The sequence below is a fragment of the Tenrec ecaudatus genome, chromosome 8, assembly GCF_050624435.1.
Source record: "Tenrec ecaudatus isolate mTenEca1 chromosome 8, mTenEca1.hap1, whole genome shotgun sequence".
NCBI classification, from domain to species: Eukaryota; Metazoa; Chordata; class Mammalia; order Afrosoricida; family Tenrecidae; genus Tenrec; species Tenrec ecaudatus.
Genome location: NC_134537.1, coordinates 41,131,533 through 41,151,017, shown reverse-complemented (window position 1 = coordinate 41,151,017; position 19,485 = coordinate 41,131,533). Strand labels below are relative to the sequence as shown.

At 42.3% G+C, this 19,485-nt stretch overlaps 1 protein-coding gene across 1 annotated transcript in view; it reads left to right on the top strand.

Moving 5' to 3' along the window:
• The window catches only part of DRC9 (dynein regulatory complex subunit 9), a 42,067-nt gene extending 22,928 nt beyond the window's left edge, over positions 1–19,139 (top strand). Inside the window, exons 7-11 of the mRNA XM_075556293.1 lie at positions 1,627–1,788; positions 3,240–3,314; positions 16,694–16,825; positions 17,463–17,564; positions 18,619–19,139. Coding sequence (XP_075412408.1) covers positions 1,627–1,788; positions 3,240–3,314; positions 16,694–16,825; positions 17,463–17,564; positions 18,619–18,750 — 603 coding nt within the window. The 3' untranslated portion in view covers positions 18,751–19,139. The remainder of the gene's footprint in view (positions 1–1,626; positions 1,789–3,239; positions 3,315–16,693; positions 16,826–17,462; positions 17,565–18,618) is intronic.
• Positions 19,140–19,485: the final 346 nt, after the last annotated feature.

Genomic DNA, 19,485 nt, shown 5'->3' with positions numbered 1-19,485 from the left:
TTGTTGACTTACGAATGAGTTTATCGTGTCATATCTTCTGTTTCCCACAGGCAGAAAGTCCTGACATTGCAGCTCTGTATTTCTGATCTTTATCATGTTTGGTTGGTCTTGCACTCAGCCCCTGACTTTGTTCTGGCTGATACTGGCACTTCTCCATCATTCCTTTCTATAGATGTCTGAATATTGCATCTGATGAGGTCTACATATGTAGTCACAATTTTTGTTATTGGAAAAGGAGATTTGGAATGAAGAGGTCATTGGTGTTGCAACATTCTATCCTGCAATCTCTGGCCTCGTCTCTGTCAATAGTCAGGTCATCCTCTGTTTGCAACTTCCACATTCCAAACACCAGTAATTATCAACATAGCTTACGTACATGTTTGATCAATTTCAGGCTATAGAAGTTTGTAAAACACCTTGCATTTATTCCATCTTTGGCATTCCTAGTTGCTATATACATTTAAAAGAAAGTCACAGTTTGGACGTCCTTTTAGAAGTATAGATGCTATTCTGTCATTGGCAGCATTGTACGTCAGGGTCGACCTTGAAATCTTCCCGTAGGGAGTGAATGTGACGTTATTCCTCTTCAGTTCTTCAGTCCTGCCATAATAGACCATAAATCTTAAATAATTGGAATGAAGTCTCGTAATTATCTAAGAAAGCTAATAAATATTTACTTTTGTGCACATTCCTTCACTACTACCCAACACACTATTTTATTTTTCCTAACCTGAAAAGATTGTATGCCATTCATCCATCCTCTAGATAGAATTTTTAATAAAATATGTCTAAGCAAGTAAAAAGCTCTCAAAATTTTTCTGGTTATCTACCTCAATTTCTAAATACAAAAATTTGTCAAAATTTAAAGAATTTTGACTTTGTAGGTTCCATCAGCATACTGTTGACCTCCTTGTTAGGGTGACCTTCATACCCTGTGTAGTCTTTCCTTTCTGAAAACTAGGAAGAAGGGTGAGAATGGTTATCAGTGGGTGTATTGAGAAATCCCAGTAAACTCCAATTCCCGAAAGGAAAAAAGGACTACACATCTTTACTTTCTTTGAACCACATTTCTTTCCCTAAGGATCAGAAACATGTCTGCTTGGAGCATCACTAATTTATGACCCAGGACCTAGCTCAGTGCCTGGTACAGAATAAATATTTTCCTCGTGAATATTGAGACCTCAACATTGCAGAACATTTTGTAGCTTTCAGTTATCACGTATAGTCTTAATCCTTGTATCACTCTCTGAGATGGTTTGTCAGAGTAGACAGACGTGTCCCTCCAGAAGAAGACTTGGAGAGGTTAAGTGACTTGACCAAGTCACGCCACTTGTGTCTGTTCATTCGGAGATAGTGCTGGAAATCTGGCTGCAGACGACTAAGTGTGTCTAGGAGAGAACCTCACCATCCTGATTCTTAGAACAACCTGTTGTCTTTCATTTTCACTTATCCTCTCCATCGTCAGAGGCTGAAATTTCCATAGGGTGATGATGTACAAGATGGCAAAAAATGAGACCTGGTTCCTTGTTGATTCATAAAATCCAAAGATGAGCTTAAGGCCACAGCCCAAATTAAAAGAAGGCACAATGAATTTTTAAATTTAAAAACCTGGTCTTTCTTCCACAGAATAGGAATGAATATATTGCTCACCTCAGGGACCAGCTCCAAGAGATGAAGGCCAAGACCAACATGGAGAATTGTTATATGAAGAAAAACACTGAGCTACAGATCGCCCAGACCCATAAAAAATGTGCCAGGGCAGAGGAGCAGCTGCTGGATGAGATTGAGGTATTCTTGGTACTGTAGGACAGAGCCCGGTGACTAGGACTTAAATTCCCCTCCTGATTGGGCCTCAGCTAATGAAGGGCTACGGAGAGGGAGACGCTCCTGTCTTTTGCACTCTCTGCAACAGCCTCAACACTTGAGGCTGAAAATAAAAGCGTGAACAGGGATTTGCATAAATGGAAGCAGAGTTTCTGAGCAGCCGACCTGTGTCTCTTGCTTCTCATAATAACTCTGGAAAAGGGAGGGAGGGGGAAAAAAAAGAGGACCTGATGCAAAGGGCTTAAGTGGAGAGCAAATGCCTTGAGAATGATTGGGGCAGGGAATGTATGGATGTGCTTTATACAATTGATGTATGTATATGTATGGATTGTGATAAGAGTTGTATGAGCCCCTAATAAAATGTAAAAAAAGAAAAGAGGGGAAAAAAAAAAAGAAAATGATTAGGGCAAAGAATGTACAGATGTGCTTTATGCAATTGATGTATGTATATGTATGGACTGTGATAAGAGTTGTATGAGCCCCTAATAAATTGTTTTAAAAAAGGGGGGGCGGGAAATAACTCTGGAAAGCAGTTGTGCTCTCCCTTGTCTCTTGGTCACTTTACCTCGCTGTATTTTATAAAGCCACGAGCCATTTTCCTGGGTAATGTATAGGGAAAGGGCAAAACAAGATGCTTAATTTTTGCTGTTGCTTGCTTACCCAACTGATACCATTTCCCCTTCGTAAGAAGCACAAGATTAGAGGCCTGTTTTGCGTAGGGACATTGAATTCCTACTAACGGCGGTGGAGCCATTTGGAAAAGGACAGCAAGAATGGTGGTACAATCTGAAGAGTGTAATCAATGTCACTGAATTGTACTTGTATAAACTGTTCAGATGGCATATGTACTGCTAGGTCCATTTTCACCACATATTTTTTTAAGTGTAGAGGGCTGAATTTCATTTAGACCTGCGGTAAATTTTTACAGATGCGAAGTCATGATGAAAACTACTAGGAGGAAGAAATGGAAGAGACTTTAGTTAGCAGATGCGAAGCAGACTTCAGGCGGAAGAGAAGCAGGACTGCTGTCCTCCAGCAAAGATGAGCCGGCAGTCCATCTCAGTAGGAAGTGCCGCCTCTGCTGTGTTCAGAGCTACGCCCCAGGTCTAGTGCAGACACTAGAGGCACCAACTTTTTCTTGCTCTCTGGAGGGTCCTTTCCTGGGCCCAAGAACACTGTTCCCTTGCAGCTGTATTTCCCTCCTGAAAAGGACATCACTTCCCAGGGGCCAGGGACCGTGTTTTTATCTGGTCGAGTGGCATCTGGTAACACGAACTGGCGTCAACCGAACGGTCACAGCTTATCTTATTTTACACATTTATAAGCTCAGCTTATCTCTTACCTTGAGAGCTTCTAACTTCTGATCCCCAACCCTGCCAGGAAGCACTCCTGATGTGTCTTTGCCATTCTTGCAGAAGCTAAGGATGAAAACTGAAGAAGAGAACCGGATTCATATGGAGATTGAAGCTTTTCTTAAAAAGGAGCAGCAGGTGGGTCACAAGAACTTTTATCTGGAAAAAAAAATTTCATCTCTTGATGTTTAAGATACCAAACTCATTGCCCTTGAATCAACTCCAACTCATTGTGACCCTATAGGACAAGGTAGAACTGCCCCCGGGTTTTAACTCTTTATGGTAGTAGAAAGCTTCATCTTTCTCCCACGGAGTGGCTGGCACTTTTAAACCGCTGACCTTGCAGTTAGTAGCCCAACACAATACACTATGCCATGAAGAGCAAACAATAAAAATCTTTTTAGCAAAAGGAAAATCAACCACAGGTCTTCTAGCCTGTAAGCTCACTGTAGCCTATGTTTTCTTTGAAATAGATCCATATGGAAAATATTTCATATAACTGATTTGAGTGCAGGTAAAATTTTGTCTTCTGATTTTGAAAGTTCAAATTCTACCTCTATGCCTAAATTGCACCATGGGTGTAATTTAAAATAAAAGATTTTTCATGATGAAAATAGCGTATTCCCAATTGAGGCAACATTTCCTTCCAAAACAGGAGATGTTGTGGTGCAGTGGGTGAAGCCTTGGACTGTTGAACGAAGCCCAGCCTCTCAGAGGGAGGCAGGTGGCGCACTCTATGACGGTACAGATTCTATTCCATAGGATGGTGCTACTCTGTTCTACAGGGTGGCGATGACTTGGAATTGACTCCAAGGCTTATTGCTTCATTCATGTTATTACACTATCTTCAGTAAATAATTTAAAATAATTGTATAGCATTTCTCCCTCCCCACCAAGTATTTTGGTTGTTTTCAGTTTGTTATGTAATTAAAGCTTCATTTTCCTTCATTGCAATTATTCCTAAGAGTAAATCTTGATCATGAGATGGCTGTCAACAAGCCAAGTGTTTTGCTATTATTAATAAATCCTTTGAGTATTTCCTAATCTACACTACCCACAGCAATGTATGCAGGCACTAATATCACTCTCTCTTCACCAGTTCTGACATGTCAAATATTTTTAAAATTCTGCTAACTTAATGGGTTATTTTATATTGCATTTTTCCTTACAAATAGAAATGAGCATTTTCCATGAATTTATTTATTTCCTCTTGTGTGAATTATATGCAACAGAAATTATTTTAATTAACATTTCTAATTGTAATATCAACCCAAGCTATACCTATAATGTAGCCAAGTTTAGACATATGTCTAAGTTCAGTTAGCTCCTTTGAGAATATCCCTGTTGGATGAATAAGGCAAACATTTCCAGCTTGCTTATAACATAAATGACCTTTGAAAAAACTAACACATTTTCCATAAACAACTTCAAATTTAAGGGAAGAATTTCTAGATGCTATTTTAAAAACAACTGATAGGCTATTTGAATCAGCCTGTGTCAGGGGAAGCCAGCCCCTAACACATCATTACGGGTCCGGTAGACGCAATTGTACAGCAATAATAAGTAAAGATTATAGTAAAGTCATAGAGAGCATGAGAGATAGAAGTATTGAAGTAAATGGAGTCAGACTCGATCCATGGTAGCATGCTCACCTCAGCCCCGCTTGATGGTCCATGTGGAGGGAGAGAGTTTAATGCTAGCCCAGGCTTTTTATCTTCTTTGGGGACATGCAAGCCCCCTAATTACAGGTGAGGACATACGTCACAGGAAGGGGCTGTGCTATAGGTAATACAGTAATGGGAGGGGGTGATCTAGGGGTATCCACATAATAGGAAGAGGAGGGTTTGGGGGTATAACGTGTGGCAAGATGGGCAGATCTTAGATACAGGATGGCAGCCTAACTTTGGATGTCACAGCTGGTTTGGCTTATTTCCTGGCTCAACAGATAGAGACCATTAATCCATTGTCTCCAGCAGCAGGGAGCAGCCCCACCCATGTGGTGTGGGGAGACAGCAGTCTGACAGTGATTACCTTCAGGGATGTCTGTAAACATCTGACCTCCCCCCACAAGCCTGTAACCCTGCATTTCATCTTTTGTACTTTGCATGGGTTGTCAGGAGAAGACCAGTCCCTGGAGAAGGACATCATGCTTAGTAAAGGAGAGGGGCAGTGAAAAAGAGGAAGACGCTGCAGCAATGGGCTCAAACATAGGAACAGTTGTGGGGATGGCGCAGGCCTAGTGTTTCATTTTGCCGTGCATAACAGTCACTGTGGGTCAGAACTGACTCATGGCACCTCAAAGCAGTGACGACTAACAGCCCCTGCATGTTCAGCATCGTGTATCCTGCCACCTGTTTTCCAGGTTTGGGTTGCATAGCATGTAACAAACCCCAGACTATTGCCGTCGAGTTGATTCAAGGCTGTAAGTCTTGACCCGAGCAGACAGTTTCATTATTCTCTGAGTATCTGAAGCACTGGCTGAGCGCTTAACTGTTTGCATCACCAGGGTTCAATACTTGGTGCTCTGCTTCTGTAGCCTAAGAAAACCCCATGTACTCTTGTCACTGATGTCTCTGTGACAGCGTTTAACATGCAACATCTGTAACTAAAAACATAGCTGTTAATGTTTTTTTTTTTTTAATTTTAACAATTTATTGGGGCTCATACAATTCTTTTCACAGTTCATATATATACATTCATCAGTTGTATAAAGCACATCTGTACAGTCTTTGCCCTAATCATTTTTTTCTCTTTTCTTCTTTTACATTTTATTAGGGACTCATACAACTCTTACCACAATCCATACATATACATACATCAATTGTATAAAGCACATCCATACATTCCCTGCCCCAATCATTCTCAAGGCATTTGCTCTCCACTTAAGCCCCTTGCATCAGGTCCTCTTTTTTTCCCCCTCCTCCCTCCCCATTCCCCCCTCCCTCATATGCCCTTGGTAATTTATACATCGTTGTTTTGTCATATCTTGCCCTATCCGGAGTCTCCCTTCCCCCCTTCTCTGCTGTCCCTCTCCCAGGGAAGAGGTCACATGTGGATCCTTGTAATCAGTTCCCCCTTTCCAACCCACTCACCTTCCACTCTCCCAGCATCGTCCCTCACACCCTTGGTCCTGAAGGTATCATCCACCCTGGATTCCCTGTACCTCCAACCCTCATATGCACCAGTGTACAGCCTCTGTCCTATCCAGCCCTGCAAGGTAGAATTCGGATCATGGTAGTTGGGGGGAGGAAGCATCCAGGATCCGGGGGAAAGCTGTGTTCTTCATCGATACTACTTCACACCCTAATTAACCCATCTCCTCTCCTAAACCCCTCTATGAGGGGATCTCCATTGGCCGACACTTGGGCCTTGGGTCTTCACTCTGCACTTCCCCCTTCATTTGATATGATATATATATACATATATACACATACATATATACACATATATACACATACATACACACACTTATATCTTTTTTTTTTTTTTTGCATGATGCCTTATACCTGGTCCCTTGGGCACCTCGTGATCGCACTGGCCGGTGTGCTTCTTCCATGTGGGCTTATTTGCTTCTGAGCTAGATGGCCGCTTGTTCACCTTCAAGCCTTTAAGACCCCAGACACTATCTCTTTTGATAGCCGGGCACCATCAGCTTTCTTCACCACATTTGCTTATGCACCCATTTGTCTTCAGCGATCCTATCATGGAGGTGTGCAGTCAATGATATGATTTTTTGTTCTTTGATGCCTGGTAACTGATCCCTTTGGGACCACTCGCTCACTCGCTGTTAATGTTTTTTGCGTGTGTGTGGTGGGGGTATTTTTTTTAATCTTTTTTTAAAAAACAATTTATTAGGGGCTCATACGACTCTTATCACAGTCCATACATATACATACATCAATTGTATAAAGCACATCTGTACATTCTTTTCCCTAATAATTTTTTTCTCCTCTTTTCTTTTTTTACATTTTATTAGGGACTCATAGAACTCTTATCACAATCCATACATATACATACATCAATTGTATAAAGCACATCCATACATTCCCTGCCCCAATCATTCTCAAAGCATTTGCTCTCCACTTAGGGGGTATTTTTAAAATATAAATAGTATATACAAGGAATCTAGGATGGATGAACCCCTCAGGACCAGCGGTGGGAATGGTGACACCTGGAGGGAAGGAGGTGTAGGAAGGGAGAACCGATCTTGGGGAATCTATGTGTAACCTCCTCTCTGGGAGATGGGCAATGGGAAGGTGGGTGAGGGGAGACGCCAGGCATGTAAGATAAGATAAAATAATTATTTATAAACTATCAATGGTGCAGGGGGAAGTGGGGAGCGGGGAGGGAGGGGAAGGGGAGGGAAAAAAAGGAAACCGAGCTGATTCCAGGAACCCAAGTGGAAGGCGAATTTTGAGAATGACGAGGGCAACGAATGTATAAGGGTGCTTTGCTCAATTGATGTATGTGTGGATTGTGATAAGAGTTGTGTAAGCCCCAACAAAAAGATTTATTAAAAAAATTAAAGAGTCAAACAAACAAATACTATATATATATATATATATATATTTCCAGTTTCCATTAAAATTTTTTTACTTTGGGGAGAGAAGGGGGGAGAAATGGGGAACCAATTGCAAGGATTGATATATAACCTCCTCCCCAAGGGGGACAAATAACAGAAATGTGGGTAAATGGAGACAGCAGATGGTGTAAGGTATGAAGATAATAATAATTTATAACTTATCAAGGGTTCACAAGGTGGGAGTGGGGAGGGAGGGAAAAAAGAGGAGCTGATATTAAGGGCTCAGTAGAAAGTAAATGTTTAGAAAATGATGATGTCAGCATATGTACAAATATGCTTGATACAATTTTATCAGTGGGAATTTGGATTGTTCCCTTATTTTGGCACTGTAACAATTCTGTAGTCAGTATTCTTGGCCATGTCTTTAAGTGCACAGTGATTGGAAGGCTAGTCATTGTTGCATACTAAGCAACTTTCCTTATGTCCTCTCCTATGGGTCCTAATGCCTTTTCAGTTAACTTATTTGGATTGCCTAGGTAGAAATCGTATTGATGACAAAATAATAATTTTATATCTTCCCTCTCATTGCTTATATGTCTATTTCCATTTCCTATTGAATGGCTAGAATGTCAAGTGTAACGCTGGTTAGTAATGGTGATAAGGAGTTGTCATTTTCCTCTCCTTGGTTTGAATTCCAGTCAGGGTTACACCGGAATTCACAGATGTGCTAAGGTTCTCATGTACACACGGGAGCACCCATTGGGAAAGAATGGTGTTGTTAGGTGCCAGAGAGCGGGTTCTGACCCATAGCACTCCTGTGTTCAACAGAACTAAACACTGCCCACTCTTGCCCTGCCTTTGAACTGTTCCTGTGTTTTGAGCCTCAGTCCACCTCCTTGAGGGCCTTCCTCTTTTTCCCTGCCCCTCTACTTTGTCAAACAGGATGTCCCTCTCCAGGGACTGGTCTCTCCTGACAACATGTCCAAAGTATGTAAAATGAAAGTCTTGCCATCCCTGCCTCTAAGGGGCCCTCTGGCCATATTTCTTCCAACAAAGACAGGATTGTCCTGTGAGTGCAGTCCATGGTACTTTCGGGATTATTCTCCAGGACCACAATTTAAATGTATCAATTCTTCTGTCCCCTTTATCCAGTGTCCAACTTCACATGGATATGAGGTGATTGAAAATACCAATGGGGTGGGCAGTGCACCCTAGTCCTCAAAATAACATCCTTGCTTCGCAATACTCTAGAAAGGTCTTGTGCAGCAGATTTACCCAACGCAGTGCGTCTTTTGATCTCTTGACTGCTTCTTCCATGAGCAGTCAAGCAAGCAAGATTATAGATGCAAGCAAGACACAATCCTTGTCAAAACCCATCTTTTCTCCAAATCATGATGTTACCTCCAAATCATGATGTTACCTATAGTTCCAGGTATAAGGACCTGTTCATCTCTCATTTGCTTGCCCTACTACTCTGCAATAGAGAAGAAGTTGGTCTTTCTGACATTCACTTTGAAATTTTCCTTCTTCTCTGTTTTTTAATGACCTTTTGTTATCTTCATGAATGACATTCTTTATGTCCTCCCACAGCTCAACAGGTCTTCTGTCATTAGTGTTCAATGAGATAAGTCTGTTCTTGAGATAGTCTCAAAGTTCAAGGTCATATTTTGGCTCTCACGAACTTTCAAAAAATTTTATTCAGTTTAAAATTTGGAAGTCAGCTATTTGGTCAATTGACTGGAAGAGATCCATATTTCTACCCATTCCAAAGAAAAATGACCTAAAAGAATACTTAAATTACATAATGGTATCATTGATATCTCATGCAAGTAAAATTTTGCTGAAGATCTTCCAACAATGGTTGCAGTAGTCCATTGATAAGGAGTTATTAGAGGTTCTGGCCAGATTCAGAAGAGGACATGGAACAAGGGATACCAATCCTGTTATCAGATGGATTGTGGCTGAAAACACAGTATACCAGAAAGAGGTTTTCTTTTGTTTTATTGAATATGCCAGGCATTTGATTGTGTGAATCACAGCAAACTATGAATAATTTTCAGAGGAATGGGAATTCCTGAACACTTCATTGTGCTCATTCAGAACTTGTACAAGGCACAGTTGTGCAAACAGAACAAGGGACTAGTACATGATTTAAAATAAGAAACGTATGTGACAAGGTTGTATTCCCTCACCATAATTATTCAATCTGTATAATGAGAAAATAATCAAAGAAACTGACTTATATGAAGAAGAATGTTGGATCAGGATCGAAGGCTTATTAACAACCTGTGATATGCATATAATACAATGTTGCTTGCTGAAAGTGAGGAGGACTTGAAGTATTTGTTGATGAAGATCAAGGATGGCAGCCTTCGGTATGGATTACAACTCCGTAGAAAGAAGACCCAAATCCTCACAAGTGGACCAATAGGTAACATCAAGATCAATGGAGAAAAGGCTGAAGTTGTCAAGGTCTTGGATACACAATCACTGCTCATGGAAGCAGCAGTCAAGAGATCCAAAGACAATTTGCATTAGGTAAATCTGCTCCAAACCTCTTCTGCAGCTGTTTCTCCTCACGCCCATCAGTAAATGCTGATCCTGAAGGCTCCACTCCCACGGCTTCACCTGACAAATGTCACCACAGTCAACTCAACTTGGAGAATCAGCTCCTCAGTCACACTGCACGTGTTCTCTGTCCCCGGGGCCCATCCTCTGCACTACCTCTGACATTGTTCTGCTTCCAGTCATTGGGCCTTCAGTTTCTGAGTAGATTTCAAAGCTGTGCATAAGGTTTTCCTCTGAAATGGGGAGCCAAAGCCTTCTTTCATTGTCTGCTACTAGTCTGGGAGCTCTGCTGAAGCCTGTCCCCTGTGGGTGGGCTTGCTGGTAGGGAACGTGTGGCATTTACTAGAGAGAATGTGCACTGAGGAAAAGAAAATGCCCAGACTTTTGCAACATTACTGAACACTGGCTCTGAATATATAATAAATTCAGGGAACCAAAAATCCTGTTGCTTTCTAGTCGAATGGGAATGACCGTGGTTAAGTGATAGATGCAGCCTTAAATCTCACTCCCTATGGGCCCATTTGTATCTGCAGACCGACACTGCTGCTATTTCTCAGTTCTGGATATATAATTGGAATAGTTATACTTAACTGGCAGAATTTCTGAATTAGTTCTCTGACATCATGGGATGACGGCTATTATGGGAGTAAGGGGCTAACTTGAAACCTCTGGAATTTTCTCTGCCTACCACAATAAGGTCAGCACGAGTCGGGATTGGCTCGATAGCAGTGAGTTTGTTGACCAGGGTAATATACCAGAAGCCTGGGTGCAGCAGTGCACTGCCCCCATGGAGGGCTGTTAGAGAGGAGCGCCACTCTCAAAGACTTGAAAGAAGCAGGGGGTGATGCTTACCACATCCTGCATGCTATGGATTGAATTGTGTCACTTTTCAGAATAATGTTTGAATAGTAACTCCTGAGTAGACAGGGAGCCCTGGGAGCATCGTCCTTATGTGTCAGCCTGCTGGAAACCTGCCACTGTGAGGGAGGAAGATGAGGCTTTCTACCCGCATCAAGGGCCACAGGCCAAGGCAGGTCTACTCTGACCTGTAGGGTCACCAGGAGTCAGATTGACTGGACACTGTGAGTTTATGCCTGTGGATATGATCCCATTTGAGAGTAGTCTTTATTATGTTAATGAGACAATATTGGTGCAGGAGTGTCTTAAATGTACATACTTTTCAGACAGCAATCCTCTGCCCATTTTAAAATTGGGTTCTTTTTTTGGTGACGCATTGAAGTTTTATGTAGATATTAGAGATTAATCCCTTGTCCAGTATATCAAGAAAACATTTATTATTTACTCAATACCACTCAAAAGATGAAATTACATAGTAATAGATTCTGTGTAGTATATATATTTTCACCATGGTAAGTTTTCCTATCATTAAGCATGTGTGTAAACACACACACATATACATATATACATACATATATATTGATCATTTTATTAGGGGTTCATACAACTATCACAGTCCATACATACATCAATTGTAGGTTAAAATATAACAACTTATCATTTGATCTCCCTTTTGCCTTATTTTAAAGTTTTTAATGTTTTGATATTTTCTCTTAGATTGAGGTTTTTCTGTGTTTTATTTGGTCATTGTTGGGTTTTTTTTGCTTTTTTCTTGATTTTGTTTTATATTATTTTTTGTGTATGAAATCCAGGATAGATAAATCTATAAATATTAACTGGATTAGTAATTACCTAGGGGCATGGCATGAGGAATCCTGGTTGCTTAGTGGCTCCAGGTTTAGCTGGCTACTGCAATGTCAGCAATTCTAAACCACAAGTGGCTCCACAAGAGAAAGGCAAAGTGTTCTACCACCGTACAGAGTTATAGTCTCAGAAAACGCAGGGGTGTAGTTCTGCCTGGCTTACAGGGTAGACGCTGTAAGTCCGAATCAACTGGACAGGAGAATTTTTGAGAGGTGCGGCAGGGGAGCTTGGGAACAGTGGGGAGGAGATAACAATGAGTTTGAGAAAGAATAAAATGTTTGAAATTGCTTGTGGTGATGATTAAAAAAAAACACCATTTATTAGGGACTCATACAACTCATCACAATCCATACATGCATCAATTGTATAAAGCACATCTGTACATTCTTTGCCCTCATCATTTTCAAAGCACTTGCTCTCCATGTGGCGATGATTGTACAGCTCATCTTAATAGTACTGAACCATTAAATTGTATATGTTTAAAAAAGTACATACTTTTGAGATCTCAAGAGAGTAGGCTAGAAGCAAGCACAAGTATGGAAGAGAAATGTCACATGGAGATTGTGATGTCTTAATCAATGTTTTCTATTTTATCTCTAGGTTCTAATATCCATTGCAAGGGCTATCCAGAATTGACAGACAAAATTCATGATTAAAAAGTTTATTAAGGAAGTTAACAAGTTGTTATTGCCAGTGAGAAATGCCAGGACAGTTGTTTATTCAGGACATGTTACAAAGTTCTTTCAGGCCTCTAATAAATGTCCAAAGGGGCATCCGCTCTGTAAGCCTCAGCCCACAGGCATTCAGATCCACTTCTGTGGCTCAGGAAGCCCAACGTCACCAATTCAGAGGCACTCTGCAAGCCAGCCTCCTACACAAAAGCGCTCAGCTTCTCTTGCTCCATGGATTGGAAAGGCCACCACTTGGTTTCACACTCTGCCTCCTGGTTCTACTGCTGCTCCTCTGATGTAACTGTCTTCTGAATCCAGGAGGTTCGTGGGCAGAGATCTTAGGTCCAGAGGGCATGCTCCCCACCTGGCTCTTGCTGGTAATGAGATCCCTCTCCCTGCTTCTCAGAGGGCTCATGCTGTGTGCAGCAGAATGGCACTGCAGGGAAGCCTAGACCCAATTAGCCACATGTGATTACTATCAGTATCTTACCCCACTTTCTTAGCAGACGTGGCCATGCAAGGAAAGTTCATTCAGTGGGAGTTAGAGACTTTGGCTAGAAGAACAACATTGAATAATTCACTGACCTGCAGAACTGCCAAGCAACCGAGGAATGCTGGGGCCAGTGAAGCAGACTAGAGTTTTCTTCCAAAGAGAGTGGAAGAGAGTGGAAGAGAGTGGAAGAGAGTGGAAGAGAGTGGAAGAGAGTGGAAGAGAGTGGAAGAGAGTGGAAGAGAGAGAGCGAGAGCGAGAGCGAGAGCGAGAGCGAGAGCGAGAGCGAGAGCGAGAGCGAGAGCGAGAGCGAGAGCGAGAGCGAGAGCGAGAGCGAGAGCGAGAGCGAGAGCGAGAGCGAGAGCGAGAGCGGAATGATGGAGAGAGAGGGAGAGGAAAGGAGAGAGACTGTCTTCCCTTTCCTGCTGATGCGCTGTAGCCTCTGAGCCTGTGAGAGAAAAAACAGACTTCTGTTCATGAATGCACTCACCTGTGTTTCTGTTGCAACAGCCTAGAGAGCAAGGATAATATGAGGCTCAGCTGTCCGGCCTATGCGGCTGTATCTTGAGTGTTGTAAATACAATCAGGTGGTGACTCCAATTTCAAATGTAATATTTTTACTGAAACAAATGAGAAAAGGAAGGCAATGGGGAAACTGGGGACTGTGTCAGCCAACAAGAATCTCCTTCCTTGGCTGCAGTAAAACTTACTGGTGAGGCCCTACCACTCTCTGGGTGTATGGCACACACCCTTGGCAGCCTGCCTACCATGTCCCTCCTGCGCCCTCTACTGACAACGCCTAGCATTGTGCAAGCTGGCAATTGAGACGGTCTACACAGCATCCAGTTTCATAAGGCAGGGCATGAAGGGTGAACAGAGCCGAGAGGCAATAAGCCAGTCACTGTCACATCTGGAGATAAAATACATGAAGCAAGAGGTTTTCCCTCTAGGTTTCTGGCAGATAGTCGCTCTCCAACTAAGAGAGCCTCCTTTGTCTTACCTTGCTAAAATTTTCCTTTGTTGACTCATCTTTAAATCCTTGGGTGAATCCTACTTGGTCATAAAGTCTTTTTTATAGACTGTTTCATTGGATCTATTGATTTTTAAAGTTTGTATTATGTCAGACGAACCTATGGATTATATTCTTGGTGCTGCTTTGTCAGGTGCTGTCAGAGTTACGCTCTTATCTCCGATTCATGGATAAGTGAGCTGAGCCTTACGAGCAGACTTAGTTGAGTGCCCGAGTTGGGATCAGAACCTAAGCCGTCTGCTAGCCTATACTGGCCCGTTTGCTATTGCAGTTCCAGATCACTATTTGTTATTAATATGTTACGTGGTACTCACCTATCTGTACTCGTGGCTAGGTACCCTTCCATGTCTCGGAGCTGCCACATTCATCTTGCTGGGTTACAGCGCACCCTGGCTAGTCAGCTGGGTATGGACGCGGGCCACATGCATTATCTTCCAGCACCTGGAAATGCTGCACCCTGTGGACTACGACCTAGTGCTGCCAGCTAGACCTCCAAGGCCACTGCTTCTTTTAAAAAAGCAAAACAAAAGACAAACATTTTACCAAAGTCCTGCTGTTTGTTCTTTAAAATTTTTAATAGATCATTTTATTGAGGGCTCTTACAGCTCTTATTACTAATCCATATACCCATTGTATTAAGCACATTTTTACATGTTGCCCTCATCCTTTTCAAAATATTTTCTATCAGCTTGGTATCAACTCTTTTTTTCCCTCCCTCCCTCATGAATCCTTGATAAATTATAAATTACTAGGAGTGTAGAGGCAAAAAAATGATAAATTACTATTATTTTCATATCTTACACCATCCACTGTCTCCCTTCACCTATGTTTCTGTTCATCACCCTGTGGGGGAGGGATTTGTTTATACGTTGACCATTGCAACTGGTTCCCCCTTTCTCCCCCACCTTCCTCTTAGGTCACGGTATTGCTACTCCCATTACTGTTCCTGAGCGGCCTATCTGCCCTAGATTCTGTGTGTCCAGAACTCTTATCTGTACCAGTGTACATGCTGTCTAGCCAGATTTGTAAGGTAGAGTGGGGGTCATGATAGTGGAGGGGCAGGGTGCGAGGCAGCATTAAAGAACTAGAGGAATGTACGTTTCGTCAGTGCTATACTGAACTCTGGCTGGCTTGTTCCTTTCTCTCTCATGACCCTTCTGTGAGGGGACGTCCAGTTGTCTACAGATGAGCTTTGGGTCTCCACTCCATCCTTCATTGGATCAAAATGGTTGTTTATTTTGGGTCTTCTGATGCCTTATGCTTATACCTGATCCTGTTGACATCTTGTGATCACACAGACTGGTATGCTTCTTCCATGTGGGCATTGTTGCTTCCCTGCTAGATGGCTGCTTGTTTATCTTCAAGCCTTTAGGACCCCAAGTGCTATATAATAACTGGACACCATAGCTTTCTTTATCACACTTCCTTATGCACCCATTTTGTCTTCAGCAATCATGTCGGGAAGGTAAGCACCACAGAATGCAGGTTATTAGAACAGTGTTCCTGCATTGAGAACTTGAGTAGAGGCCCAATATCCATCTTGTACCTTCATACTTAACATAAAATATATGTACATAGACCTGTGTCACGATTGTTATATATTAATATATTTACATATGTATGTGCCTCTATAAATGTGTTTTTGCCTCCTAGTTCTTTACTCTATTTTCTTTTACTTTTCTCTTGTCCCACTATCATGTTCGACCTTCATTTAGCTCTGAGCAGTAATTCCTCTCAGCTACATTGCACTTGATCAAACCCCACCAGGCATTCTACTCCCTCCCAGCCATCAATTTTAGATCACTTGTTGTTCCCTCGTCCCTGGTTTGTTGGCTACTCCCTTCCTTTCCCTACCTCCTCCTCTCCTATGCCCCCCTCCCAAGTGCTGGTTGGTCCCATTGATTTCTCCTCAGGATTGTTTATCCTGTGAGGCCACTTATCCTTCAGAATTATCACCTCCCTTTCCTCTTTGCTGCCACATTACAGATCCAGACCTCCTTATTTAAAATAACATGCACCAAGGACCCTGGTGGTGCAGTGGTTAAGTGCTTGGCTGCTGGAACCCCGCTGCTCCACAGGAGAAAAGCATTCTGCTTGTGTAAAAAAATTCTGTTTTGGGAAACCCCACGGGCAGTTGAGTGTGGGTAGTGGATTACATCCATGTAACCATGTAACCCAGGAACTCCCAATTTTAAAAAGGGCTCTTGCTTCCAAGTAGTAGCCACTATTCTGAATCCTATCACTAGAGACAGTGTTTCTTGTTCTCAATCTTAATGCAAATGGGATCCTTACAGTTACACATTGGGCTGCTAACTACTAGGTCAGCAGTTCGAAACCACTAGTTGCTCTTGTAAATAGTCCGGAAAACTCACAGGGAAAGTTCTACCCTGTCCTGTAGGGTTGCTATGAGCCAGCATGGACTCAGTGGCAGAGAGATTGATTTTTAAAGGAGTTTACAAAGTACACATTGTACTGTGCCTGCTGGAAGCTGTGCTTAATGTTCTTTCCAAACAGAAACTTGAAGAGAAGCTGGAGTTCTGGATGGAGAAATTTGATAAGGACACAGAAGCAAAACAGAATGAGCTTAATACTCTCAAAGTTACGAAGGCCAGTGACTTAGCACACCTTCAAGACCTTGCGAAGCTGGTAAGGAAGTGGAGGCGCAATCAGTAGTGCCACGCTACTTGTTGAAGAGTGAGTGGTAGCTAACTTACAACAGCTGGGCAATATGGTTTTTAGTCAGGGCTAGTGCTCCTATATAACGGACAGCAGCAGCAACCGCGTCTCATATCGTGCTCACTCTGGGCCAGGCATTCTTCTGTTACACAGAAGGCAGGTAACCCACAACCTTGTGGGCAGAGGTACTATTACTACTATGCCTTTATGGTCTCTGAAGTTCATTTCTAAATATAGATTTCTTCAAAGCTCCTCATTACAAATTCATCACTGAAGTGTAGAATTTGCTGATTTTTTGAAAGATTGCTGCTACTTGTATGTGTACATTCCAACACTTTTAAAAACCACATGTAGGGGTCATAAATCACTTAACTGAGCTATGAGTTCATGTTTATGAAAACGTGTATGCATTATTCAGACTGAAAAAAATATTGGGAACACATGAATATGTGAACATTTGTAAACTAGGTATCCACAAGCCTTTTCTTAGGTTCATCTCTAGGCCTGGCATATTTAAAAATTTTAGAATCTAAATTTAGATGGAAAGTGCAGGATGGCCAGGCTAGCTAAGGGAGCCCTGTGACACACATGTAACCTGTTTTCGTAGATAAGGGAGTATGAGCAAGTCATCATTGAGGATCGGCTGGAAAAGGAGAAGACCAGGAAGAGGATACAACAGGATGAGCTGGAACTAAGGAGTGCCATACTGGTAGGAAGCCGGAAGTGGCACCATGGGGCCCAGTGGGACCAGGCTGGCTTCACACAGAGCAGTGGTGCTCAGGGCAGGAAGAGTTAGGCCTGAGCTCCCGACCTGAGGGCGAGAGGGGTAGTTAGCCGTGGAAGCAAAACCTAAACACGGTGCTCAGAAGTCAAATGTTAATCTAAAATAGTGCTTGACAGAATGGTGGTTTATTGCCCTGGGTTCAGATAAGAGCTTATTTTCTAAAAAGATGGAAAGTGCTCAGAAGTTCAGGAAAAAATGTTGAGATGTTTGGATTTTATTTGAGCTTGTACTATTAGTGATAATGATAAGGCAAAGATGCTGGGAAATATTTTCAAGCAATAATGCACAAGTAACCATCAGCTGCTGGCCACTGCAGCCCCCTGGATCCCTACTGTGCAACTGTAGCCTGGCCTGTGTGCTGGGGAGTAGATGAAGAAAGTGCATTCAGGGCCAGAGACCAAACCCAAATTAGGATTAAATGTATAATTACATTATTTGAGCTTCGATTCCATTTTCCACTTGCCAGGATGATTAAATTCAGAATCACAGTGTAAGAACTGACTTTATTTTAGCATTCCATCTGATCTTAAAGAGGATTAGTAGGTCAGATTGCATTCAGGACCGGTGTTATGAAAACTAAGATATTGAAGAGAGCTATCTAAAAAAAATTTTTTTAAATGAGTATTCTTTTAATTAATAACTAAAGATAGGAAGTGCCCCCAGGAAGTCTCAACATTGAAGTTACCTAGGTGATTGCTTTTGCCTTGGTCTCAAGAACAAGCTTTCCTCTTGGATCAGACAGTTCTATGCCAGCGTAGGAGTCCATATCGGGCAGGAGTACAGGGAAGTCAGGTGTGTAAGTTAAAGGCAGAGTGGGCCTTCTCGGCTCGCTCAGTCTGGCCCATAGCTTCTGTTCTGGGCCCTGCACAGCTGGGTGTGCTGCTGGACTGAGCCTGGCCTCCACCCACACCCAGAGACCGTCACCCAGATCAGTGGGGGGAAGACGTGACAAGTTTCTCTCATGCCTCTTCTCTTCCAGCTCCAAGCCTGGTGGCGAGGCACGGTGGTCCGGAATGAAATTGGTTCTTTCAAGTTACCCACGAAGGACAAAGACGACAGCAAGGATTCCAAGGGGAAAGGCAAAGACAAGAAGCAGAGAGGCAAGAAGTGACCACGCTCTCCCGTCTTTTCCTCTGGTAGTTGGGAATGAAAACTTGGAGGAAGATACATCTCTAACTAGCAGAGTGCTCATTGGTAGGTGGGTTCTTCTTGGACACTCCTAGGCAGGAACTGGTGATTGGCCTGTCATATTCACGAGCAAACCCTGAATTAGGATTACCTAACAATTTAGGGCTGCCTCATATTTTGATTAAATTGTGCTGCGAGTGTTTCTAGAAGCCTTATATAGACTCTCACCAGAAAGCACGTCCCCAGGCTTAGTGACAGAGGTCTGTTATTCCTGCATGTCTCAGATTATTCCTCTACAAAGAGCCTTTAGGAATGATTTTAGGATCATATACGTAATAACATTTAATAAACACTGGCCTCTGCCTATCTTTTAGATTTGTGTGATTCCTTTTCTAAGGGTGGGCAGGAAGCACACGACGTAGGACTTACCCTATCAGCTGCATACCTATTCTCATTCGGCACCCCGTGGCATGTATTGGGCTGCTCACCACGAGGTCAGCAGTTCGACACCACCAGCTATTGCTCAGGAAAAAGGTTTCCTATTCCTGTAAAAAAAAAGTTAGTGTTGTAGGCAGAGGTATGTTATTTGCATTAAAAAAACAAAACTCCTGCCTTTATCAGGTTTCCACTTTCCAAACTCTCCTTTTAGTGTATGTTCTACTTTGCTGTCTGAGTTAGTTGTTCAAAATAAAAATTTTATTAAAAAAAAAGTTCATTT